The sequence below is a fragment of the Ovis aries genome, chromosome 5, assembly GCF_016772045.2.
Source record: "Ovis aries strain OAR_USU_Benz2616 breed Rambouillet chromosome 5, ARS-UI_Ramb_v3.0, whole genome shotgun sequence".
NCBI lineage: Eukaryota > Metazoa > Chordata > Mammalia > Artiodactyla > Bovidae > Ovis > Ovis aries.
Genome location: NC_056058.1, coordinates 23,786,350 through 23,812,590, shown reverse-complemented (window position 1 = coordinate 23,812,590; position 26,241 = coordinate 23,786,350). Strand labels below are relative to the sequence as shown.

Sequence of the window (26,241 nt, the reverse complement as noted above, 5' to 3'; positions counted from 1 at the left end):
CCACTCATTTCCCCTGGTCATGTAACTTAACAGCTCTTTAACTTGGGCCAAACCAGTTTCTCTGTTAAAAACTTAGAGGTCTACAGGGTATTTTTTTTTTTTTTACCAAGAACTAAATGAAATAAAGTTTTTATGAAAGGTTTTAAAAATCTTAATATTTACAGAAATATAAAGAAACATTATTCTTAAAACTATAGTGCCAGTCATTCTAGTCTCATCTTTCACTTTCCCAAAAAACTTCAACTAAATCAGCTCAGAAATCAATTTTAACATCATTTCTTTCTGATACAATTTGGCACATCAATGTGCTTATGTCCCTTTCTTAAGGTGAACTTAGAACTATAACATCAGGTCCTGATCTCAATTTTTGTAGTAGTAGAAAAATAATTTTTGAAACACCCTCTGATATAAATTCTAGTCTCAGTAATTTACCTTTATTTTTGTTTCTCCCTTGACTTTCTTTTTGCCATTAAGAGTAAACCCTGAGACGGAGGGTTACTCCTCAGGACAGGGCAAAGTAGCAAGCGTACAGTACAAAGAACAACAGTTTAAGTGTACTGAGATCTTTAAGTTTCACAGGGAGATAGTAGTTTTGAAAATCAGGCTTTCATAAGAGAGGAGAATTTTGTCAGACTTTCAAAATCATATTTTTGTATATTGAATCACATGAAATTCCTAATATTTAACCAGTTTGACCTACAAAAATGGGAATTTATGATCATTCCACCTACAATGTGAATCTAAAGCTCAAGCCTGAGACTTCCGTGATGGTCTAGTGGTTAAGAATCCACCTGCCAGCACTATTTACAATAGCCAGCACATGGAAGCAACCTAGATGTCCACTGACAGATGAATAGACATAAAGATGTGCTACATATATATAAGGCAATATTATTCAGCCACAAAAAGGAATGGATTTGAGTCAGTTATAGCGAGGTGGATGAACCTAGAGCCTGTTATATAGAGAGAAGCAAGAGCCAGAGGAGTTGGCCCTTTGAGAGAGCCCATCCTTACTGGCCAGAAGTAAGAGCACTTGCCAGGCATCACTCATACATGCCATCAAGGAAATCCACAAGTTACTTTGTGTCCTGACCTGGGGTAAGGGATGAGGTGCAAAAGAGCTGAGACCAGAAGAGGTCTAGGGTTGGTATAAGGAGATGGCAGTAAGATCTAGAGAAGATGGGCTCTGTCAGAGACTAGGGCCTCCAGTGTCCAGTTACAAAGCAACATCTAAAAAGCAGGTGAAACCAGACATAGTTCAACAGACGACCATCAGCAAAAACATGGGCAAACCACAGCAGGACTACACAAGTGTGAGGCCTCTTTCTGTCAATCCCTGGTAGTATAGTGATTGAACTTCTTAAAGACAACCATGGAAAATTATACGAGAAAGTGGGTGAAAAGACCCCAGAGCTGAGTAACTGAAATCCTGTTAGGATAGAAAGAAACTGTCTTAAACTGCAAAGACATAGTCACCTTGAGTGAGCAAGTTCAAGTTCATCTCTTCCCCGTGCGACAAAGGAAAATAAGAAACCAGTTGAAAGAAGAAATCAATTAAATTTTGAGGTATGCCACACTAATTGAGATAAGCAATTTTTTTTTGAAGTGGTTTGCATTTAGGAAACAATTTTTTTTTCTATTTTTAACCTTTGTAACTTTAAATTTGCGACCTAATTTGCAGTCTTTGTGCCCTTAGTGTATAATGGTCCCAATTTCAACAGCTATAAAAGCTATAAAGTTAAACAATTTGCCTATTGTCACTGGTTAGTTAAGGAAAGAACTAGAAGCAACAGTTGTATTTTCTGACACCTGGTCTCTTTTTAATAAAGAAAAGCTTTTTGTTTTCGTGGCAAAATGCTAAGACAACAACGTACTAAAATTTACTGAACTAATTGGTAAATGGCTTTTTAAGAAGTTTTCTGGTCAAGATAGAGAAAAAGAAAAGTTCAGAGCCTGATAGAATAGTTAATATATACTTGTTCACTTCTTAGAGAAGATCAGAATCTCAATTCAACTTTTTTTTTTTTTGCCTCTCCTACAAAAAAGCATCACTACCATTACCAAAATTTCAGTGTTTTCAAAATGTGTTCATTTTAATTTGGCACAGTTTCCTCATTTCCTCTGTGTCTGCCAAGTTAAGAGCCTGTGTGAAAGAGACATATGTCAAATTTACAAGTCAGAGGGAGTGCCCATAAGATGAAAATAATCAGAATGTGTTACAAGGAAAAGTCGATCTTCCTAAGTCTCCAAAGCTTCAAAGTCATCTCGGATCTGCATCTTCTGCCTGAGGTTAGGGGCTGGAGAGATCCTCCCTGCCTTGTTTGTACATCTGCAAAATGATATATGCCTTTAGGGCTTTCCACGTGATGTATGATGCAATCCTTTATCTGCCTTCAAACTGGATTACTGCATACCCACTCCCTCAAAGCCTTTGGCGTGCTCACTAACAGAAAATGCAGAGGCTCAGTGGGCAAGAACGGGTGGCACCACTTTGTACAGGCTTCCTAAATAACAAAACATTCATGCTTGAATGGAACCAATGCTCTGTCTTTCTCAGGTCTCTTGGTTAATGTATCCATCTTTATTAGAGAGCGATTGATGTAGAATGAGGCAATAGAAAAGGAAACTTCCAGCTGCGTTTCTGAATGATTGGGTGTGTGATTGGGAAATCCAGACAATAGTAAACTCCCAGGGTTGAACTAGTAATTGTTTGGAACCGAATAACTATACAGTTTCAATAGTTGTACATAGCACAACACTTTCAACCATTCCCATTGTTTTCCTATTGCATTACCCATGGGGAGTTCTTTTCCCAGGCAGGACGTACAAGAAAGGGGGTATCTAATAGAAAACAGGGGACCACGGACTGTCTGATCACAGTATTTCACATGACCCCATATACAGGCTAATAGCAGTGTTCTGCCAAAGTTTAACCCATAGGGAATAGACCTTTGAGATTGTTTAAAAGTGGCTGGCTGTGAGAGAGAAGCCTATTTCCTTTCCTGGAGCTTAATTTAGCTGGAAAATGAAGATAGGCGGAATGTGAGCTTCCTGTAGCTTCATGCGTTGTATAATTTTATTAGACAGAAACAAACTTGCCATCAATGACTTATGTTAGTCAACTGAAATATTTATTTTTATGTAAAATGTGACTTTCAAGCTGTATATGCACATCACCCAATAAGAACACAGAACAGCTCCCGACAATTTCCCTTCAGAGTCGGTTCTGTCACCAGATTGAGGAGCAGAGACCACGTTCTTAAATTTCACAAGGCATACCCTGAGTCATACGACACTGCTAGGAGTGCCCACATTTGCAGGGCACTGCTGCAGGCCATGTCACAGTGCAAGCTCTGTCTCAGTCCCCAGGGAGTTCACACGCCAGAGGAGGGATCAGAGACTTAGAAGGGCAGACACGGACAGTAACTGACCTGTGCTGGTGGCTGTTGAAATCCTTGCTACTGTATAAATTTCGGAAGTGCTCACAATTCTGGACCTGTTATCACTTGTTTATAACCCAGATGGACCCTAAATCTATGCCATCTTCTATAAACTGACCAAGGGGAACTAAAGCAGAACATAATGTCTTCCTCTCAGCGCTGTAAATTGATGAGCTCCATAATTTATATGTTTATTAATAGAGATATAGAGAGACTTTTTTTCTTCTAGATCCACAGGGGGGATGATAACATACAGTAAAATTGAGAAAGACAGGAAATTAATACCAGTTACCTATTTTTGCCTTATTTTAAGCCCTTTTTGCGGACTTCCCTGGTGACTCAGAGGGTAAAGAATCCACCTGCAATGCAAGAGACCTGGGTTCCATCCTTGGGTTGGGAAGATTCCCTGGAGGAAGGCATGGCAACCCACTCCAGTATTCTTGCCTGGAGAATCCCCGTGGACAGAGAAGCCTGGCCAAGCTACAGTCCATGGGGTTGCAAAGAGCGGACACAACTGAGGGACTAAGTATAAGCACAGCTATTTATTTTAAGACCTATACCCACTTAGTTACCCCCCACCTCAACCTCTCAACAAAAATGTTTTTGTGAGGAAACAGCATCCAGCAGGAAGTGTCACTGACCTGAGACAGTCTTGGGGCTGTTCTTCCAGGAGCCTCCTTTTGAAGTGTAAATCGCGCATCCTCCTTACCAGCATATAACAATGGTTTATAAAGCTGTTTTCCTGTCATCTCCAGTGCAGATAAGCTCCTGGGTTTAGGGGAAAAAAATAAGTGGTATTTTACTTTTTCTTTTTATTGAAGTACAGTTGATTTACAATGTTAATTTCTGCTACACAGCAAAGTGATTCAGCTATACATATGTATACATTCTTCTTAAAATTCTTTCCATTATGATTTATTATAGGACATTGAATATATTTCCCTGAGGTATACAGTAGGACCTTGTTGTTTCCTTTTCTCTTCTAAGTGTGGTTTAAAGGTGATACCAACAAGATTTTGAAACATAAGCATCTCAGGAAGCCGAGGGCTTCTTCGTTTATATACGTAGCTGGAGAAAACTAGCTCTTAGGTCATGAAAGCCTGCTGGAAAGGCTTGTGGGCAGTCAGTCTGTAAAGGTTTCTTCTCTTGTCTTCAGCTGTCAGTGAGCTCCAGATGCTTTCGTGGGACTTCTTAAGGTTTGCTACATGGTTCCATGTAACCAGATCTACCTCCAGCCATAGAAGAACCCCAGCCAGCTCCAGGTTGCCCTTCCTGACATTCTGTTACTTAGGCCAAGGTAGTGTTTTAACTTTAACACTGCAGCCATGCCCTGATCAATACCAGGTTCCATCCTCACAAGTTAAACAGCCCAAATGTTCTCTCATGTGATAATAACAGCTCGCCGTGGTTGTTTAGCAGCAGATGGGGTGTTGTGTTTTGTTCACGAACTTTCTAGAGGCCACATGATGCAAGGATAAGATCAGTGTTTTTAGCATCAAAACGGGTATAACTTTGAATCCCAGTTTAGTACATTTTCTTCCAAGACCTGGGGTAATTCTGCAAAAGCAGATGTAATGGTGCTGATGGTACTGATCATGAAAATGAAGCCCAAAGAAGCTAAAATAGGACACACAGTGAGTAAATAGCCCAGAGAGAATTCAAATGCAGATGCCACTTTACCGTATTTCCTTCAAAAGTGGCTCTTTACCTCACTGGGGCAGGAATGTTCCACTTGTTTGGATTAATGTCTGTTATAAACCTGCATTTACCTCTTTACTGTTGGCCTCCTTAGTGACTTAAGTAGTTCTACATCTTGAGGCCTCTTTGACCACAAAAGGGAAAGAAAACTTCGTAAGGGCACTGGAAAAGAGATTTTCTGGTTCACTTCTACCTAGACTGCTGCTTTCTGTTAGTGATGTGAGTGACAGCAGATTTCTTTAAACCCAGCTGTGGTTACTGTGGTTAAATCTGATGTGGAGATTAAGCCTTTTTTGGAGAATTTTAAAGCACATGACTTTAGACTCCCTGGAGAAACAGAGGAAGGGCTCTTAGAATTTTCTCCTAGACAACTCTGTAGATCTTAGGAGCTGTTAACAAGGACAGTAGGCCTTTTAGATTGAGATCTACTGCCAACTTCCTGAGACAAAACCAGACAAATTGCCTAAAGACTTGACAGAATTATAGGAGACTTACACGGTTCACCATAATAGCACATGTTCTGGAGGGAAAAACGAAGTTTAGAGGCTTGGTAAGACATCATTCCTGATTGCTTGACTTACCCCAGGTGGAAGAAAATGGAAACGCCATTAAGAATGGGTTGAAGGGACACAGGCAAAAATCTGAGTTTATTTTGACCTCCATTTGATGGTATGTTTGTATGAATGTGGATACAGGGATAAGAGTTTAAAATAATTGGAGGAGGGGGTAGAATTATAATATCTTGATAAATGTTTCCAAACCAAAATAACAACTTCTTGGAAATTGTAGCAGATATAATGAGTAACAGGGAAGATTGATCTGGTGATAATGAATGTCAGGGAGGAAACGAGTTTCACATGTTTTGGATCTGGAGCGCTGATTGGTTCAGGATGTTTATAGTTGGAGAAACTCACATCTCACTTAATAAATCTTGCCTTAGAGAGCCAGAGATAGAAATTTCCTCTACACTCTCTCTCTTGACTAGTGCTGTGCTTACATGCTCAGTCGTGTCTGATTCTTTGTGACCCCATGGACAGTAGCCTGCCAGGCTCCTCTGTCCACGGGGATTCTCCAGACAAGAATAGTGGAGTGAGTTGTCACGCTCTCCTCCAGGGGATCTTCCCAACCTAGGGAGCGAACCCTAGTCTCCTGCATTACAGGCAGATTCTATACCATCTGAGCCACCAAGGAAGCCCAGCTTTATAATTTATGTAAAATTTTAGGGCCAAATATCTTTCAGAAAGGAGAATTTGTCAAATTTGAAAGATAATTCAAACAGGGTTGGGATAATAATCTATACTCAAAAATATTATTTACATTGAGTGGGATGTATAAATACTAAAAATAGCTTCCTATCAGTTCAGATCAGATTTTGCTGCCATATGAATTCAGATCGGGTCAGATCAGATTTTGCCACCAGATAAACTATGAAAACTTTCATTTTCCAGAGATTTTAGGATTTTGGAAATAGAGCTATAGGATTATGAAACTATACAAATGAAAACTTCTACTTGACCCTGCTGCTAAACAGAAACATCAAGTGATTTACAGGAAGATGGTGAGCGTTGATTTGAAGACTATGCTTAAAAACAGTAGGGAGACAGTAATAATGATATAGTTAACATTTCTTGCACAGTTATTATGTGCCAGGCATTATTATAAGACTTTAGCATGAATTAAGTCATGTAAGCCTCTTATAATTTGATGAGATACTATGTTGATATATTGATAGACCTAGTCACAGATGACGAAAAGTTTTGCCCTGCAGAGCACACGGAGCAATTGATCAGAGGGACCCTAATCTTAACACAGAACACTCCCTTCTTTCAATGTTTATACTTCAATTTTGTTCTACACAAAGACAGTTCTTATATGTCATATTCATATTCCTCTTACCAATAGGAAACAAAGGGGTGTATTTTTTATTTAAATGTACTATAATATTTCTCAAGATGCTTGCCTTCATCATGAAATGTCTTTTACATTCTGGCATTCTTAATTCTTTATCTTGAAACTGAGCCAATTAACAATTATTGACACAAACAAGTTTAGTGTAAATAATAAAAAAGAATTAAGCATTCACATTTTTCCTTGAGAGAGGAGACTGATCTCTGGCCACTGTTTTATCCACAAGGCCGCACTTAGAGGTTTCTGTATAATAGCTACTTTGCTAGATGAATAAATGAGTTCAAATCTCCAAAATCTCCCAAAACAAGTCAGTCCCAGTCAAATACTAATTTGTATTATTCCATTTATTTGCATTTTTCTCTTTGTTGATGTTGAATTCTTAGAATTTGAGATCAAAATTTTATGTTGATTGGTTTTTATATCCTGGTAGGAAATGGATGGGAGCTTAACCACTTTGCATTTGGCCAAATGTATTATTTTAGCTGGGCTCCTCTGATTCCTGGCCATGCTGATATGCATGTGTATTTACAGTGTAAATACATGGAATGTGTGACGCATCCTGATAGCATCAGGCTCACCAGCAGCCCTTGGGAAATGATGTTGCCTAACCAGTTTCACCACTCCAAACACTGGATTGCTACAGGCAGGTGCTTCCACCTGATTCCCAGGCCTCTCTGACAGTATCTGAAGAGCTCTTTGACTCAGAACTTTGTCAAGATGAAAGGATTGGGAATGCCAGAAACCATCTTATAATCCATACTATCTCCAGTTCTCTACATTTGCCTTGAGCAGACTGCAGTTTCTCATTTTAACTTCCTATCCTATTCATTAAGGAATTTGTGGATGAAAAACCGCCTCCCTCATCCTGTGCATATCTTGCCCCGTTGCCATTCTGCTTTCACAGTCCTACTTTCCGACTTAAATGCGAGAATCACTCCCTTTTTTCAGGGCTTCTACACTCACACAGAGAATTCTCTTGTCTAACAGCAGTCGTTCAAAGTTCTCTCTCAAAGCAAAAAGTATTTTCACTGAGGTTGACAACAGATTCTACTTTGCTATTGTATACAACAGTTCTGGCTCTTTAGAGAGTGCCATTATTCCAAATCATCCTCTGCAAAATTGCCCAGTAACTGCTCATTCTTATGGCTTTGCCCTCTGCTACACTGCCATGCGAAGTCTCCCTCTCCCCCCTCCTCTTTGTTCCTCTGTACTTCTATCAGTTCTGTTCTGCAGGGGTTGGATGGGCTATTTTGACAGAATGCAGCTTTCAAGGGGGTAAGTCCAGACGAAGGACTCCCCACTGAAAAGCAGTCATTTACCCTATTTTTTCCTATGTCACATTATCTACTCCTTCTCTGGACATTCTTGGACCACAAAGATATACGCATACACATGCAGAGATACACACTGGCACTCCTATATCACCCCTGCCGAGAGATGATAATTCAAGGATTTAAGTTATCCTATTGGCTTTACAAGCATGTGTTAAACCAGCCATTAACACAGCATCAATTTTAAGAATTTATTTTTCAATTTTTAAAATTGAAATTCCCGCTTTTCTTACTTTCTCCATATGGGAGACTCATATCCATATACAAGGATGTAATTTTCTGGTTTATCATCAACAGAATTAATAAATTCTAGGAAGCTTGAAAAAGCTAAAGATGTGTTAACCATGCTATTTCTGCTCATCTTTTGGCTGTTTTTCTATTAACAAGTGATCGACAAGTAGTTTGGGGGGATATTAATTAATTGAGGAGATACTAACTGCCTCCAGTTTGATACAAGCTTTGGCACTTACTATACACATGCTACTGAGACATGCAGCAGAATGGGCTGTTATACCAAGTATAAGAATCTTGTATGTGAGAGCTGGACCACGAAGGCTGAGCACCAAAGAATTGGTGTTTTCAAATTGTGGTGCTGGAGGAGACTCTTGAGAGTCCCTTGGGCAGCAAGGAGATCAAACCAGTCCATCCTAGAGAAAATTAACCCAGAATATTCATTGGAAGGACTGAAGCTGAAGCTCCAATACTTCAGTCACCTGATGTGAAGAGCCAACTCTTTGGAAAAGACCTTGATGCTGGGAAACATTAAAGGCAGGAGGAGAAAGGGATAACAAAGGACAAGATGGTTGGATGGCATCACTGACTCAATGGTCATGAGTTTGAGCAAGCTCTGGGAGAGGGTGAAGGACAGGGAAGCCTGGCGTGTTGCAGTGCCTGGGATTTCAAACAGTCAGACACGGCTTAAATGCTGGCTTGTAAACTAACAACACATTAAGTCCCAAAATAGTTTAGAATATATGCCCAGAATTCCAAAGTCCCTAACATAGAGTTCTAAAGTCAGGACAATTTTTCATTGATTATATACATTGACATTTTTGTCTTATAAATGAAGAGGCTGAAAAACAGAGATGCTGATTTGTTCAGGATTTTAGGAAATTACTTCAGTGGCCTCCCATGTAGTGTAGGCCCTGAAACCCTTCCCCCTCTCTTTGCATCTTTTGGTAGCTGCCCTCTTTTTCTATACTGAATCATGTAATTTACTTGTTGGCTCTTATTCATTATTAATGTATCCAAGAGTATATTTTAGAATGTACAAATATGTTTTTTACCTCATGATGTATATGTTAATAGTAGACATTTTAGACATGTTGAGATTCCTAACATTAAAAATCACTATGTATTTAAAAGTACATACCACTAAAAATATTTCTTCTTACTTAGATTTTAAAGTCTCTTCAAATGATAAACAAATATCAAAGCCAAATTTGAACCTAAACTAATTCTGCCTGAGTTCTTTAGCCAAAAAATATTTAATTGCCCTAATAACAAAAAGTCACTGTGAATAACTTCTTTATATTTTTCAAAACCAATACACTGCATCCAAAACAACCAGTTTCTTATTCTGCTAAAATTTTAACACTGGTGTGGAGATTACTAGTTGTTTCCTATAAGTTTTATTTTTATGGTTTGCTTTATCTTAAGCTGCGGTTCATATGGTAAAGAATCTGCCTGCAATGCAGGAGACTTGGATTTGATCCCTGAGTAGGAAGAGCCCCTGGAGAAGGAAAGAGCTACCCACTCCAGTATTCTTGCCTGGAGAATTCCGTGGACAGAGGAGCCTGCTGGGCTATAGTCCATGGGGTTGCAAAGAAATGGACACAACTGAGCAACCAATACTTTTCACTAAGCTGTCTTCCAGACAGTAATTATTTAATCCATTGACACTCTTACTAGGGAAATAACTGCAATATGAAACTCATAATAACTGGGAAAGGTCTTTATTTCCTCATTATTCATTCGTTCATTTGCTTGTCTGCCTAACTTCCTTTCTCTTCTGTCAGAAAATCACTGTCATAACTGTGTTGCTTTAAATGCATTACAATGTTAGAAGCTTAAACATCAGTTGAATAGCCCATCCACTGGTTCAGAGATGAGCTTGCAATCTAATACGAGCCACTGAGGGATATGTGCTGAGGCTTATGGGAAAGAAAAGCTTCCTATTTTTCTGTGTTATTATAGGTAGACACTCTCTTTGCCATTAGATGGAAAGAATGAGGGCTATCCCTGGAAGACACTATTAATCACCGGGCTATCAAGCTTGGGAAGAAACTGACATAAAGAAAGGGCAGAGAGGCCAAAGTGCCTCCAGTTGCATTTTGGGGACGGTTCAAATTTTGCCTGAAACCAGTCCTATCTCAATATATTCTTTTTATTCACTTAAGCCAGTTAGAATTGGGCTTTCAGGGTTTTCTTGCAACAAAAGCAGTACTGAATGTCATACTACTATTGGCATTTCTGTGACAGTTTTATTCACTATGGCAGACATTATTGGTCACCTACACAAAAGTCACTATTTTTCCTTAACAGATTCCCAATTTATTAGAAGTTTAGGCAGATAATGTGTTTCAAGGGTCTTCCCCATCCACCCTAGAATTTCAGTGTTTATTAGACTTAACCAGTCATGGGGATTCTATATCCTTGTCAAGGACTGCTTTAGGAATGTGATATGATCAGATCTGTTATGCGCATCATGGGAGATTTCCTCATGCTTAAAAAGATAAGACTTTCTTTGTCTTCCAACTTTTAGACAATGCCGTGAAAGGAACAACCACCTTGCATATAGGGAGAAATCAGAGAATTCAGGAGAAACCGACCTGGCTTCCTTGAGCCACAGAATGAGCTAACCTTGGAATTCCCCAGATTTAGCCTTACATGCAGTAATAAACTCCCCATTGTTTAAGTTGCTGAGAGTCACAGGTCTGTTATTTGGAGCTGAAATCACTCTGGCTGATATATTCACAGAAAATATTGATTCTTTGAGGCTAATCTCAAGTAAAAATCACCATACATGATTGATTAAATCCAACCTGACTCTTTTTTTTTTTTGGAAGACCCTGGTACCATATGAGTCTATTTCCCTCCTCCTTATCTCCCTATAAGTTTTTCTGGGTTTTTTTTCTGGATGTTAATTATAATAACAAAATTTTTGTAAATACATGAAAATACTTATGATAGACCTACATATAAGCAATACATAAAATTTATATATACTATATATGACTCCAATAGATCACTTTTCCTGTTATGATTTGATTGTTAAAGTCTAGATTTTTTAACTGAGGATGTCTGTTTTCTATCAAAAATGGATATTTTACAATTTTAGGCATACTTTCTCATTTGAAGGTTCAACTTAAAGTAGTTTAAAGACTTGAAGTGATCGGTTCATACATAATACAAATTAGATCATTTCTATATCTCAAACCAGAGACAAAATGAGAATTTGGCCTGCTAAACACCAACGTATCACTAAGTTTTTGTTTATCCAGGTGGTTAGAACCCAGAGACGCTGGGAGGGTCATCTTGGAAGGTTGCCAGGACAAATGCCCGTAAGTCTTAACGGCAATCCTATTGCCAGTTCCTAGGATTCCTACCATCTTAACATTTTTCAGATCAGAAATTAAGAACAGATGAAAACAAAAAAAAGAGACACCTGGCTTGTTGTTTTATTCTTGTAAAGCCAGAAATATCATGTAAGCAATTGAGAAGTACTCAGAAAATGCCCCCATGGAGATGCTGCGATCCCAGATAAGAAGGGTGTGCTAAAGGGACAAGGCTTATGTGGACTTACATGAATGTCTGACAGCAGAGGTGGGGGTGGTGGTGATGAAGCTGGAAAGTGGCCCACATATTTCTGGTCCTGTATAAGGATTCTAGGGTTTCTCCAGTGGCTCAGATGGTAAAGCATCTGCCGCAACACAGTAGACCAGGGTTCAATCTCTGGGTCTGGAAGATCCCCTGGGAGGAGTAGGAAATGGAAACCCACTCCAGTACTCTTGCTTGGAGCATTTCATAGACAGAGAAGCCTGGCGGGCTACAGCCACAAAGGGTTGGACATGACTAAGTGACTAACACGCATGTAAGGCCTCTAGTGGCATCAGTCCTAATTATAGAAACTAAACATAAACATTTCCTCTGCTCTGTTGTGATTGCTAAACAAATGCTTAGTAAAATGACATAAAGTAAGAGCTCTGTAAATGTTCATTTTTTCCCCACTTCCTTTTTCACTCCCCTCTTTTCTTCCTTTTCCAAGTATGGAGGAGGGGGCTATGGAAAAAAAAAAAAGTGAATCATAATTTTGGAAGTTCTTTGACATCTCTAAAAGTTATAAATATTCTTTTTTTTCCAAATTTGTGCACAATATATCCAAAATATATACAAAACTTTCCAGAATCAGAATGGAAGCATTTTGCTAAGTGTTTCACTAGTCTCTTAGAAAATTTTTTGTGTTTCTCTGAAGTGCCTTGGGTTTAAGCCCAACCTGAAAATAACTCGTTTACCATTAGTTTTGATCATGTTTCCAAGGCATATAATTTACATGACAGCATAGGTAACTAATGGGAAAACATCTATGAACTTGCATCAAATATCAGAAGATTTCTTAAATAAAGAATAGTTTGTTTGAGTTCCCTCTTGGGGAATTTCTCCATCACTGTTGAATTATCTTTGGTAATTTCAAGATGAAATTACATCTTGAAATTAAAAAAATAAAATAAAACCAAGCTGATAAAATTGCAGTGACATTCCACTGGGAGAAGGAATTGAAAGAATCATGCTCCCTGGGCTGTCCTCAGGAACAGGGCATTTTTATGCTGCCAATGTAGTTCAGCAGAGATACCCCTGGTCCCCACCCACCCGAGTCAGTTAATGTTAACAGCTAACAACTCACGACTGTCTTACTACTGTGAAATTTAAACTAACACCAGTTGCATAAAATAAAAGTGAAAGAAAGAGTTTATGAAACTAAAGGCAGATATGATTACCTGTATAGGAGGTAAGACTAATAAGCAGTATTTGTTTCTGTGAGCTATTCCTCCTAACGATACCAGGGCCTCCCTCCTTTGACATTTTCTTATCCATTTCAACTCTGCTATTGCTTCTCATGCCCTCAAACCACTTTCAGGTTTCCTTTCCAAAAATATACTCTTTACTTGGTCGTAATTGAATCCCGTAGATTCCAGCTCAGATGTGCCACTATAAAGCCCATTTGTATCATCTGATAAGCGGTCCCCACCAGCTTCTTAGGCCCTTTGACCATAAAGGACTAAAACTGAGGAACAAGTTGTACAGCTTGGAAAAGTCCCCGATAAAATAGTATCCCACAGAGATTTTAAAAATAATTTTTGATGAAGAATAGTAAGGCCATGGATGTGAGGGATGTTGCAGGAGTGTGTTGCCTGACCTCATGGAGACAATTAGACAATTAAGCATCATTCAGAGGTTTGAATCAACAGGACTTTGTGACAAGGTGGAGGAAGAGCATGGGAGTCAAGGAGAAATTAAGGTAACTCAGATTTCTGACTTTAGCAGGCAGATGCATGATGATGCCGTTTTACTCAGCTAGAAAATACCAGAAGGAAATCAATTTTGGATGTGAGTTCAAGTTGGGATATATTTTACCTGAGATGTTTATGAGATGTCTCAAGGGAGGAGTCTAGGTGCGAGAGCTCAGGTTTGCCCTGATGTTGCAAATTTGGGTATCATTCCCACAAATAGTTTACAGTCACGGCCACAAGGAGTAAATGAAATCATCTGCAGATGGAAGTTTAAGGCCAGGAATGTAAAGATCTCCCTGCAATAACTGTGCTGAGGAGGAGCCCACAGACTGAGACTAAAGGACTCTTCAGAAAGTTTGGAAGGAAACAGAGAAGTGAAGGGGGTTTGAAGAGGCGCTGTCAACAGTGGCAAACGTTCAGAGGTCATTCAGGATAAACACTGAATCATGTGCACTGAATCCGGTGACATTAGTAACCTGGGCGAAGCCAAGTTGAGGACTGTCACTAAATGCAAAAAGTTAGAATGCAATGGGTTAACAGGAGGAAGGTGTGTGGAAAGGGAAGAGAGTAGAGACAGCCCTTCAGAGAGACACACCTGTGAAGGGTCATACAGTGGACGCACAACACTGAAGAGGCTTCAGATGGTGAAGAGATTTTATTTCCTTTTCAAGTTAATAGCAACTGAGTATATTTAAATGCTGCTTGCTTGGAGCCAGTCAAAAGGTTAACATTTACAAGGAGAAGGCACCAACAATGGAATAAGATTCCATAGGATGCAGGAGAGTCTGGAATCCAGACCTCTATCCCTTGGGAAATCCCGAGTTTCTCTCAGTTGAGACCAAGTTGATGGGCTAAGCAGCTTCTGGGCCCCTATCATGGATAATAAACAGCTTCTGGGCCCCTATCATGGATAGATTTTTCCTCATTACTCACCACCCTGGGGTGGAGGAGGAGGATATTTGATCAGAAATTGAGACTGATCAGACGCCAAGGATGGGAGATTCTTGCTAAAGTAACTTAGCAGGATTCTTGTTGCATCCAGCCTCTTGAGGACAAGCGTCCAGGATCAGGCTAGTCAAGAACATGAGTCAGAGTAGTCTGACTAAAATTTGGTCAAGGAGAGAGTCTTGGTCACTAGTGTATATATTTTTTTCTTGCAATTTCTGACATCTATGCATGGATTCCTTAACTCCAGCCAAGAAGCACTGAGTCAGATCTAGCAGTGTAATCTAGCGGGCTGGGAAAATTCAGTGGTGTTATCACAGTCATCCCAGGGCTAATCAGTCAAAAGGAAGAAAACGAGGGGCCAGGTGAGAGGGAACAAAGGCGGCTGTGTGTTGTGAAACAGATGCTCAAGTCAGTCAACATTTTGCATCGGAAAATGATGGGACCCAAGGGCCCTGTTGTCACAGACATTTAAAGACAGTGTCAAGTCAGCAAAACTAAAATGATTTCTACCCCCTCTCCACAAATCCCATTCCCCTACAAAGTTTAAACAAAGTTGTGGTCAACAAAAATGACGACTCCTTTACCCCATCTTTCTCCAGAGGTCCTTCTCATGATCGAAAAATAATCCTGCCAATACTATTATTACTAGAGTGTCATTCTATTTCTCAATACCATCCAACACTAGAAACTGTATTATCTTTTGAAAATTAACACAAAGTTAATTGGTACTCCTCATTTCATAAAAACTTTGGCTCAGGTAACCTCTGAGTTACCCAGGAAGAGAAGTAGAAATTCTCACTGCCGGTCACCCTAGTGCAAGACATGTTCCAAATGATGGAATATCTTTACTTGTATTCCTCCGTATAGTCCATGGGGTCGCAAAGAGTCAGACATGACTGAGCGACTTTCACTTTCTTTCTTTATTCCTCTGAGTGACTTTGCATCCATACAGATTCCACTTCAGAGAAGCGTAGAAACGAGCCTTCATCTATTGTTTCTTGTTCTTCCTTTCTCCCGATCTCCTGGCTCTCCCTCTCCCTAGAATTTTCTGTTCTTCCGCCAGGGTCCATTTCTATCTTTCAGCCTCTGGCCAGGCCGTCAGTCATTGCATTCAACCATTATTCTCTTCCAAGGAGCCAGATCTATGGGAGGGGACTTCCACTCTGCTTATAGGAAGAGGTAAGAGAGGTTCCCCAAAACCTTTCTTCTGCTTAAATTGATTTCCTCTTGGCACAACTCAGGTGCAGTAACACAGACAGTGCTCCGGTCCCTTGTCAAAGCACCTCTCTGCAGAATAATCTGCTATAATCTGAGACCCTTAAATGGGTGGGAAGGAACCTTGCCCTGAAAAGGAGTGACAGGGTAAATTAACATATGCTGTCCTCCCCTCACCCAAGTAAAACCTCTGCCCTACTGGTGTGGGTAGGAGATGGCACACAACACTATAGTCTGCCCACCGAGGTTCCCCCCTCCACCATGTCCCAGCTATGTGCATTTTTGTGGCACCATCGTCGAGACATCCTCACTTGCTTCCCCATACAGACAGCCCTCCTCCCAAGCTACTGTCACATGTCTTTCTCTGACAATGTTCTTATCAGTCTTCTTGGACCCATCACCTGACTCCAGCAAGCTCCAAGAAGAAAACCCTGGATTCAGATCTGCAGAGGGGATTCCCTTGTCCCCTATGATGGCTGTTAAATTCCTATGGAAGCTGGGGAGTGGCCAAGCTTCCACCCCAAGGCGTGATCTCTCCCTTCCCTTCCTCTGGCTCATTTCCTCTTCCACTCAGTCCTCACGGGAAGGAAGAGAGAGACTCCTCCCCAGGTCAGCCTGTGAGGAAATGGATTCATCCTTGCCCCTGGGAAATAGAAGCAAAAACAAACTCCCAAACACTCAGCATTTTCTCTGGTATTCTGGAGATAACTTTGCCATGTTAGAACCGGCAAGAGGAGATTTAAGACAGAGCAAAAGCAAGGCTGTAAGGACCATGGATGAATTCGGGCAGCTGGTCACATTTACAGGCAGAGCCCTTCTGGGTAACCACGGGGAGGCACAAAAAGTGCTTTGTCAAAGCACCTGAAGTGTGTGGGAAGGAACTTTGCCCTGAAAAGGAGTGACGGGGTACGTTAACACACGCTGTCCTCCGCTCACCCAAGTAAAACCTCTGCCCTACTGGCATGTGCAGATGGTACACGGCACTATAGTGTGCCCAGACTGTAACAGACCTCATCCCTCCTCCAGCTGTGTGCTCTGCAGCCTTGTTGAGAAGAGGCTTGCCTAGAGCATTTCTGACCTGCCCCTTAGGGTTTTGCCAAAAACTTGGATCACCATGTTTACTGTAGGTCAGCAGAAATTCAAGTGCAAATGCCTGGCTGATCATCAGAATCACCCCCCAAAAACTTCACAGAAAAATAAATTCCCAGATGTCCTCCTCGATTCGCTTGAGCAGAATGTCAGCAGTGAGGAACCTAGATTCTCCATATTGGTATGGTTTGTCAGGTGCCAACTTGGAAAACCATTTTCACAGCTTCGAGAATCTAAGTCAATGAATCTGGAAACAATCTAACTTTCCCATTTTTCTATTTTAAAAAAAAATGCAGAGATGTGAAGTGCAATGTTGTGCAATCACAACAGTTTCTTATCTGTTTAAAATACAGTAGAGAAAAGCTTTGTTTGGAAAAAAATATGAAAAAACTTGGGGATCAGCTTAATGATATACCAGTTGAAACCTCTTGCCTAGTCATGACCATGGCAGGTTTGTATCATTTACGCACTTAACTTTCATTCACTTATTCACTTAACAATGAGTACCTACTACATGTCAAGACTGTTTTAGGAACAGAAGATATGGTAGTGAAGCTATTCTGCCCTCTTAGAGCTTTTATTCTAGTGGAGGAGAGAGACTAGTGACAGAACAAAATATAAAGTAGTCAGATGTAGCAAGTTAGGAAAACCAAAGTAAGGAACAGGGATTCGGTGTGTTCAGCAATGGGGGTTGCGTTGAAATTTCAGGCAGGATGGCCAAGGAAGGCTTCATTGTGCGAATGTGACCTTGGACAGGAAAAGACCTGAAGGAAGTAAGCCATGCATAAATCAGAGTTATAATTATCAGGCAGAGGAAAGAGAATGCAAAGGCCCTGGGGTGGGAAAGCACTGGGTCTGGTAGGAATGGCGAAGAGATTGGTAGGAATTTAGCAGGGTGAATGAGGGAATAGGAAGTGTGTCAGTAACACACAGGGGGAGCAAATCAAAGGTCAGTGTAAGCACCTGGGTTTTTAGTCTACATGAAATTTAAAAAATTACTGAAGGGTTTTGGACAAGAGAGTGTCAAGACCCAACCTATGTTTTAATGTCACCTCTCTGGGCAGAATTGAAACCAGCTTGAAAGGACAGTAGCAGAAGTAGTGTGGCCAGATATGAAGTTATAGCAATAGGTCAACTACATGTGCTGTGCATTTAGCACTTCCCTAAAGGCTAAGCATGGGCATATCACAGTGCATTTATGCTGTGGAGTATACACAGGCCGGAGGCTGGGAATCCGCAGATCCCTCAGTCTGCTTGGCTCCCGTGACTCACGGTGAGAACATCGTACCAACACAGGAGCGATGCTGGTGCTTCTCATCCTACCTGGTACCCAAACACTAAACAAGTCCTCAGAGCATCCACATCCGCCAGAGCCTGCACGCTGGCTCAGGGACTGGCACAAGCACAGCATCTGCCTGAGGCCCAGTGAACTTGCCTCCTATAGAGTCTCTAGCACTCCTTGCTTTTCCTGAGTGTTTTCCTTTTCAACGAATGTTCTATAGGCTTTCTGAAGCACCTTTCTATGTCATCAGAGCTTCAGCCTTTCCATCAAGGTTTCAACTAAATATATTGTCCTTCCAAAGCACTTATTAAAACAGTTTTAAGCTCTTAGGTATGGAACTGTTGGGATGTTGCTGGGTGAAAATGCTTATTTGCTTGTCTACAATCACACCTCAAATTTTTCCTCTGAAACACACAATCTTTTCATAGGACAGGTTATCATTATGATATGGGGAGTTTTATGATACATATAAAAATCTCCTAGCAAATAACAGACTATAGTTTACAGATTTTAGCTGGCCAATACTATTTGATAGCTAAAATCAGTTCTTAGGATGCTGCTTGGCTGTTGTTGCTTTTCCAAATTGACAAATACCAACTTCAAATGTATTCTGTGCTCAAATAAAAACATTGGGGCAGGAGGATACAAGAGTCTGCAGGAAGTAAGATAAACCTGATTTTCAAGAGGTAAAACATTTGTGTTACAAGAATGCAAAATACAAGTGAATCATTTCATCGCCAAGAACTATCATCCGCAAACATTCATTGTAAAAGTATAGAGAAGGATAGAAAATTAGGAAGGTTTTTGTTGTCATTTTGGATCTTATCCAAGTAGCAAAAGGGATATATTTACAAGGATGTGCCAAATTTCAAACTTAACTATGGCAACATATGAACCTGGACTCCCTTGTGGTTACTGGGAAATATATACAGCTTTCAAGACCAGCATGAAGGTGAGTCAGACTGACAGGCATTTGTACAGAGGAGGAAGCTGACATAGTCTTTGAGGCCAAACAGTAATCCTGGGTGGCTCTGAGAGAGTGAGGTATGTAATCACCTCACTGGTGGGAGTCTTTCTAATTGAGAAAATACTTGGCAGCCTCGGTCATCAGCTTGAAAGTCAAAAAGAAAATAAATGTCCATGGATGAGTACCCAGCGGAGGTGCTTGTTTAAGCTAAGTCTTATATGTCCTAACTCAGTGTTGCCTCTCCTACCCAACGGTGGAACTATGAATAAACCTGATTTATTCTCTGTGTGCAGGGTCCCAGTTGTTGAACTAATTTCTGAATGAATAAATAAGAGGGCCATGAAAGATGCTTAAGACCTAACTTAAGATCTTCCCCTAATGGGGTACAGGGTGCTTTCCCATTACTAGGAACAGGGTGTTTCCCCATTGCTAGAGGTATTAGACTCAGATGCTCAATCAGTGGTTCTCAGCATTTCTCTGTTCAATGAACACATTTGGGTGGTGACATCAGTAAAGGGATCAAAATGTGAACTCTCCTTTTGAGAAAAAAAAGTTTATAAGGTTTTTAAAAATGTCTTTCTAGCCATTCACTGGCCACCCTTCACACATTTCTTTCCTCTGGTTAGTTACAAATTGTACCCTGCCCTCCTCCAGCCTTCCACCTGACAGACAGTTCTGGAACAACAGGCAGCTGCACTCATGTCAAAATGAAAATTTCATTGGTTCATTACATTGGCAGCTGACCCAGAAAGAGTTTACTCAGAAAATCATCATTTAGGGATGCTGCAGAAATAATTCCTCTACAGGTGAGGTCTGGGCACCCCCAAAATGTACATTCCAACTGTCAAGTCTCTGAGCTACTCAAACTACAATTACCTCTGTTGTCTATTTTGTCATTTTTGACATGATTCTCATGTGACACTTTGCTAAGAGCATGAAGTTTTCGAGGGTATTGAGAATGGGAAGCTGGCTGGTGGCTCACTGGTAAAGAATCTGCCTGCCAAGGCAGGAGACGCAGGTTCCACGCCTGATTGGGGAAGATCCCGCAGGCCACGGAGCAACTAAACCGCTGCACCGCAACGACTGAGACTGGTCTCTAGAGCCCGGAGCCGCAACTGCTCAGCCCACACGCCCTAGAGCCTGTGCTCCAGAAGGGAGGCCAACACGAGAGTAGCTAGCGAGCAGCCCCTACACCGCAACGAGAGCGAAGCTGTGCAGCAGCGAAGGCCCAGCAGAGCCAGAAGAAATGAACAAATGAATTTTGAAAAGAACGGGGAGCTGGAAATGGCCAAAAGCATTGTCTTTTTTTTTTTTTTAATTTTAGTTTTTATTTTTTAAATAGCATTGTCTTTCAAAGGTGACTTAGAAATGTGAACATAGCCTGGCCCAGCTGGAAGCAGAAGGCTCCTGTTGTCTGCCCTCTAAATCTAGACAATTTTTACCACCCTTTCTCCTCCCTCCTCTTTGCCGTGATCCTAGACCCACAGCCTCACTTCTACTTCCCACCTTTTTAAGGCAGAAATGTGGTAAATCCTGAAAAATGATGTATGCTTGTAAAAACCTCTACAATAGGAGCAATTGTGATGACATCATATTTTGACAGTTGCTAATCAGGTTTACTCTCTCTGACACAGAAAAGAATCTGTCTTACCTCTGGTTATGAGGTTAAACTGAGATTATCTAGTCAGTAAACAGAATCCCCCATGCCTCAGGCAGCCATGGCCTTGGCAAGACTGCCTAAGCTTGAAGCAAAGGCCACAGAAGGCCACAGGTGTTTGAGATTTGGGGGCAGGTTGAGTTGTTAAGACTTTTTAGGGACACACATCTCTTCCTATTACAGATGAGGGAGCCTAGAGTGGAGAAGAGCAGTGTAGACCAGATCATGGGAAGACTAGTGGTAGAGTCTGAAAAACTCACTGGGGTGAGGTGAAGTGAAGTGAAAGTCACTCAGTTGTGTCCATCTCTTTTCGACTCCATGGACTGGTAGCTCACCAGGCTCCTCTGTCCATGGGATTTCCCAGGCAACAATACTGGAGTGGGTTGCCGTTTCCTTCTGTAGGGGATCTTCCTGACTCAGGGGTTGAACCTGGGCCTGCTGCATTGCAGGCAGACTCCTTCCCACCAGGGAAGTGGTCGAGTCTGAAAAATTCACTGGGGTGGCCTTGGGCTATTTCCAATACAAATAGGATGTGAGTCCTGGAGTTCCTCACTTTGCTGAAAAGTTTAAAGCACTTTTGTTACTCATCGTGTGTTTAGAAACGGAACAAAAATATTTTTGTTATATGTGTAAAGAAGTCATTTAATAGTAAAAATAAACTTGCATGAGAAATCTCTTCTTTGTCTCCCTATCAGCATTCTCATTTAATACATGGAAACATTACAGTAGGAATCACAGGCCTCCTGCCATCTCTCCCTTCTTTTCAGCTTCATGTTCCTTCTCTGCTCCTTTTCCAACCGCCTTCTCCCTGTGTTACAGATGGAACTGTTTCCCCCGCCAAACCCATATGCAGAAGCCATAATCCCCAATGTAATCGTATTTAGAGACGGTGCCTTTGGGAGGTAATCATTAATAGACAAGGTCATGAAGGCAGGACCCTCGGAATGACGTTAGTTCCCTTGTAAGAAGAAATATCAGAGAACTTGTGATCTCCTTCTCTACCATGTGCAGACTCAGCAAGAAAGCAGCTGTCCACAAAGCAGGCAGAGTGCCCTCAACAGAACCTAATCTCACTGGCACCCTAATCCTGGACTTCTAAACTCTAGATCTGTGACGAAATTCATTTAACAAATCTTCCTTAAGACATGCAGCCTGTGGCATTGTGCTGCAGCAGCCTGAGCTACCGAGACACCCTGGCTCTTTTTCTCTTTGTCTATCTTCTCGTCTACTACACTCTACCAGGAGGGCAGAGAGCGAGGAAATGACCGAGTAACTGATAGCCTATAAGACGCCACACTGCTGCATTTTTGCCCCTTTCTCATTAGAATTCAGTGAACAAAGTGTCCTACCTATATTGCAAAATGTTACAAAAACATTAAAAAAATAGTTTTGACTAGTCTGCCTTTGGGAATGGCACTAAACTCCTTTCTTTATTGTGCAATTGGTAGAAAATAACTTCTCCTGAAAAGATAGGAAAATCTTGGAATAGACTGAAGGAGAGGTCAAAGAGAAAGAAGATGACAGGCACGGACAAGGAGAGATGCTTCTGATGCCTCCTCACCGTCCCTGAGCCTCATGATGCCCAGCCCTCTCCATCTTGCCTGCCATTCCTTCCGTCACACCTTCCCAAAGCTTCTTGCTGCCACTTCCCATCTATTCTTCCATTTCCTGTTGAAACTCATTTCAATCCCTAAGAACCTATTCTCCCAAGCCAAGATTTCCATGCCTCCATCTTCTGGAGTGGCTTCCCTGGCCCTGGTGGCTCAGACAGTAAAGAATCTGCCTGCAGTGCAGAAGACCCAGGTTCAATCTCTGTCTGGATCAGAAGATTCCCCAGAGAAGACAATGACTACCTACTCCAGTGTTCTTGCCTGGAGAATTCCATGGACAGAGCAGCTTGGCAGGCTCATGGGGTCACAAAGAGTTGGACACAACTGAGCAACTAACACTTTCACCTTCTGGAGTAACAGAAAAATGATTCATGTGCTAATGGTTGAAGACCAGCAAGACTCCCTCCTAAAATAGCAATTGTACCTATTAACTAGAGCCGACTGTAGGAAACACAACCACGTGCGTTTCAAAGAGCACTCAGCCAAAAGCAAACTTCAGTTCAGCGCTATACAGGAGAAATATAATGAGAGTCACAAATGCAAGCTGATACGATACTTCCAATTCTCTAGTAGCCACATTTTTAAAAAGCAAAAACAAAGGAGTAAAATTGATTTTAAAAATATATTTTAGTGAAACAAACACAAAGTCATTTTAATACTGTTTTTAAAATTTGAATGAGACATTTTACATTCTTTTCAAACTATCTTCCAAATCAAATATGTATTTTATACCCATAGCATGTCTCCTGGAGAAGGCAATGGCACCCCACTCCAGTACTCTTGCCTGGAAAATCCCATGGACGGAGGAGCCTTGTGGGCTACAGTCCATGGGGTCACTAAGAGTCGGACATGACTGAGGGACTTCACTTTTCACTTTCAGGCATTGGAGGAGAAAATGGCAACCCACTCCAGTGTTCTTGCCTGGAGAATCCCAGGGACAGAGGAGCCTGGTGGGCTGCCTTCTATGGGGGTGCAGAGAGTAGGACACGACTGAAGTGATTTAGCAGCAGCAGCAGAATGTCTCCATTCACACCAGCCACATCCAGTTGCCTAATAACAACATGGGGCAAGAGGCTACTGTATTTGGGTAGCACAGCTGCAGTGAGAGAAAAGGTGAGGCCTGGCAAGTCAGCAAATGAGAAAGCCCCCTCCCCGTCCCCACTCCATGATCACCCTCTTCTGGGCCTGAAAGCACAGACTTATTGAAGCTGCTGCTAAGTCACTTCAGTCATGTCTGACTCTGTGCGACCCATAGATGGCAGCCCATCAGGCTCCCCCATCCCTGGTATTCTCCAGGCAAGAACACTGGAGTGGGTTGCCATTTCCTTCTCCAATGCATGACAGTGAAGTCACTCAGTCGTGCCCGACTCTTCGCGACCCCATGGACTGCAGCCTACCAGGCTCCTCCGTCCATGGGATTTTCCAGGCAAGAGTACTGGAGTGGGGTGCCATTGCCTTCTCTGGACCTATTGAAGAGGGAACGCATTAAATGCTCCTTTGAGATGGACTTTTTTCATTGCTTTTTAAGAAAGGTGCTCAAACTACCATCTTCTTAAACATTACTGTTAGGATTTCAAGTGTACAATAAAATTTTTCCGTAGATTCTTGAAGCATAGTACAGTGCTGGTAATAATTTCTGTGAGGGGAGAATAGCCTGATCTCTAACTTTGTAAAGCCAGAGCATCATGTTCTCTGTGCAAAGTGGTGTTCAAAGCTTTCCCTCTATGATCTTGAGAAAATGACGGCTGCAAATTAGTTTCGTTTGCTGAGAGATGGATGGTTCCCTGCCTGCATGGACTATCGCGATAAAGCTGCCCCATTTTAGAAGGTATGTAGGGACACAATAGTAGCAGGCTTTTGTATCCTGGACTTCACCTTCTGTTTCTTTCAGGTGCAGCTGTGCGGTGTGTTTTCACTGGGCTTTGAGTAATGTCTGGACCTTCAATTATAGCAATTAACCATCAACACCATGTGCCAGGTTCATTCATATGCTATTGGTTCAATTAATCCAACAAAGACACCCAAGCCCTTGACATGCCTTGCTTCTTATAGCTGAAGTCTGCCTTTTATACAACTTAGAGGTTATTTTAATGGTAGAAATTTCTGGATAAGAGCGGTTGGAGTGGGGGAGAATACTGCTAAAATCTAGTGGAATGAGATTTCCTTTTAATAGCTAAAACTTCTGATGGCCTCATGATATTTACTTTCAAGGATTTCCTGCTGCCAGCCACTAATATTTTATCTCTTTGTTGGAATCTCTCTCTCTCCTTCCTTACTCAGGCCTTTATCCTTATCGGCGGGGTTAGATGATAGAAATTAAAGACAACTTTTACATTCAGGAGGTATATGATTTTATTAAGACATACTGAAAAGTCTTCAGACCTAAAGAAATTGATCTGTATACCATGCTATAGAGTTTCCCTGATCACCTCAGATTAAACCCTTGCCAACTCTAAAGTTGGGTTAAGAAACTTGTATTTTTTCATTATTATTTTACCCAAAAGGGGCAATGGCAACTTTTTTTTCAGTCAAATTATAATTTACATTGAAGTATATTTCTACCAGATTGTGAAAAATTCTTAAGGAAAAGGCTATTGCTGTTTATTGCGTTTTTAAGGACAGCTCATTCCCATGGTTAATTGAAAGTTAAATGCGTATAAAAAAAGAGTTGGCAAAACCTGATTCTCCTCTCTCTCCAGAGGCTTCTAAGATTTTTTTCACGAGCACCGAGAGTCTTTCCCCACACTCAATTCAGATTCCTTTCTCAGTATATCTGACCAGATGATGCAACATCTGTGTTCTCCTTTAAGAACATGAGAAATGAAGCTTTTTCATCTTCCCTCTCTTTGAGTTCTGGGAAATCTAATTAAAACTGCTCAGGTTTTCCTTTTCTTGTTTGCCTTAGAAGACAGCTCACTGGAAGAGTCCTGTGGCGGTCTCCCACCTGTGGAAGAAGGTAACCGAAAAATCAGCCTGATTATGGAGTTGTCGACTCAGGTTTCCCTTCAGAATGAGAAGATCACTCAGCTGGAAGAAGTTTTAGAGGAAAAGGAAAGGAAGATTCAGCAGCTGGAAGCTGAGCGGGAGGCCCATTGTTTCCCAGAGGTCAAGGACTCTCCAGAATGTTTACAAGAAACCCCAATTTTCTCTAATAATAATGCCTCTCCTGTGGTCTATGATGAGGATTTGTAAAGATACCCAGTAAAAAAAACAATAAAAGTTTATTAACTGTCATCAAGGTAAAGACCAGAGCCCAAGCAATCTCCTCATTGGTAAACTCAAACTCAAGTTCATGGGTCTGACTATCCTATAAGGTTCATATTGGAAGGAAAGAAAACAAAGGGAGGTCCTCAAATGCAAACACTGAATCCTTTAGACATTTGTCATATAATCCACACAGCAGTAGAATACTACGTTTTTAGACATTTCTGATATCAGAGGAAGAGGGAAAAGCACAAAACTAGACAGATGGTCAAAGAACTTAGCATCATCCTCTTACCAGAGGTTTGTCACACTGCAAGGGAGGGGTGGGACAAATCCCATTCTGGTATGCAGCTCAACTGTGAACAGAAAGGTATTGCGGAGG

At 41.2% G+C, this 26,241-nt stretch overlaps 1 protein-coding gene across 3 annotated transcripts in view; it reads left to right on the top strand.

The window, feature by feature from the left end:
* Window positions 1-25,899, top strand: part of CCDC192 (coiled-coil domain containing 192) — a 211,798-nt gene extending 185,899 nt beyond the window's left edge. For all 3 annotated transcript variants that reach the window (XM_027969970.3, XM_027969968.2, XM_060416342.1), the window contains one exon: window positions 25,561-25,899. In XM_027969970.3, coding sequence (XP_027825771.1) covers window positions 25,561-25,847 — 287 coding nt within the window. In that variant the 3' untranslated portion in view covers window positions 25,848-25,899. The remainder of the gene's footprint in view (window positions 1-25,560) is intronic.
* Window positions 25,900-26,241: the final 342 nt, after the last annotated feature.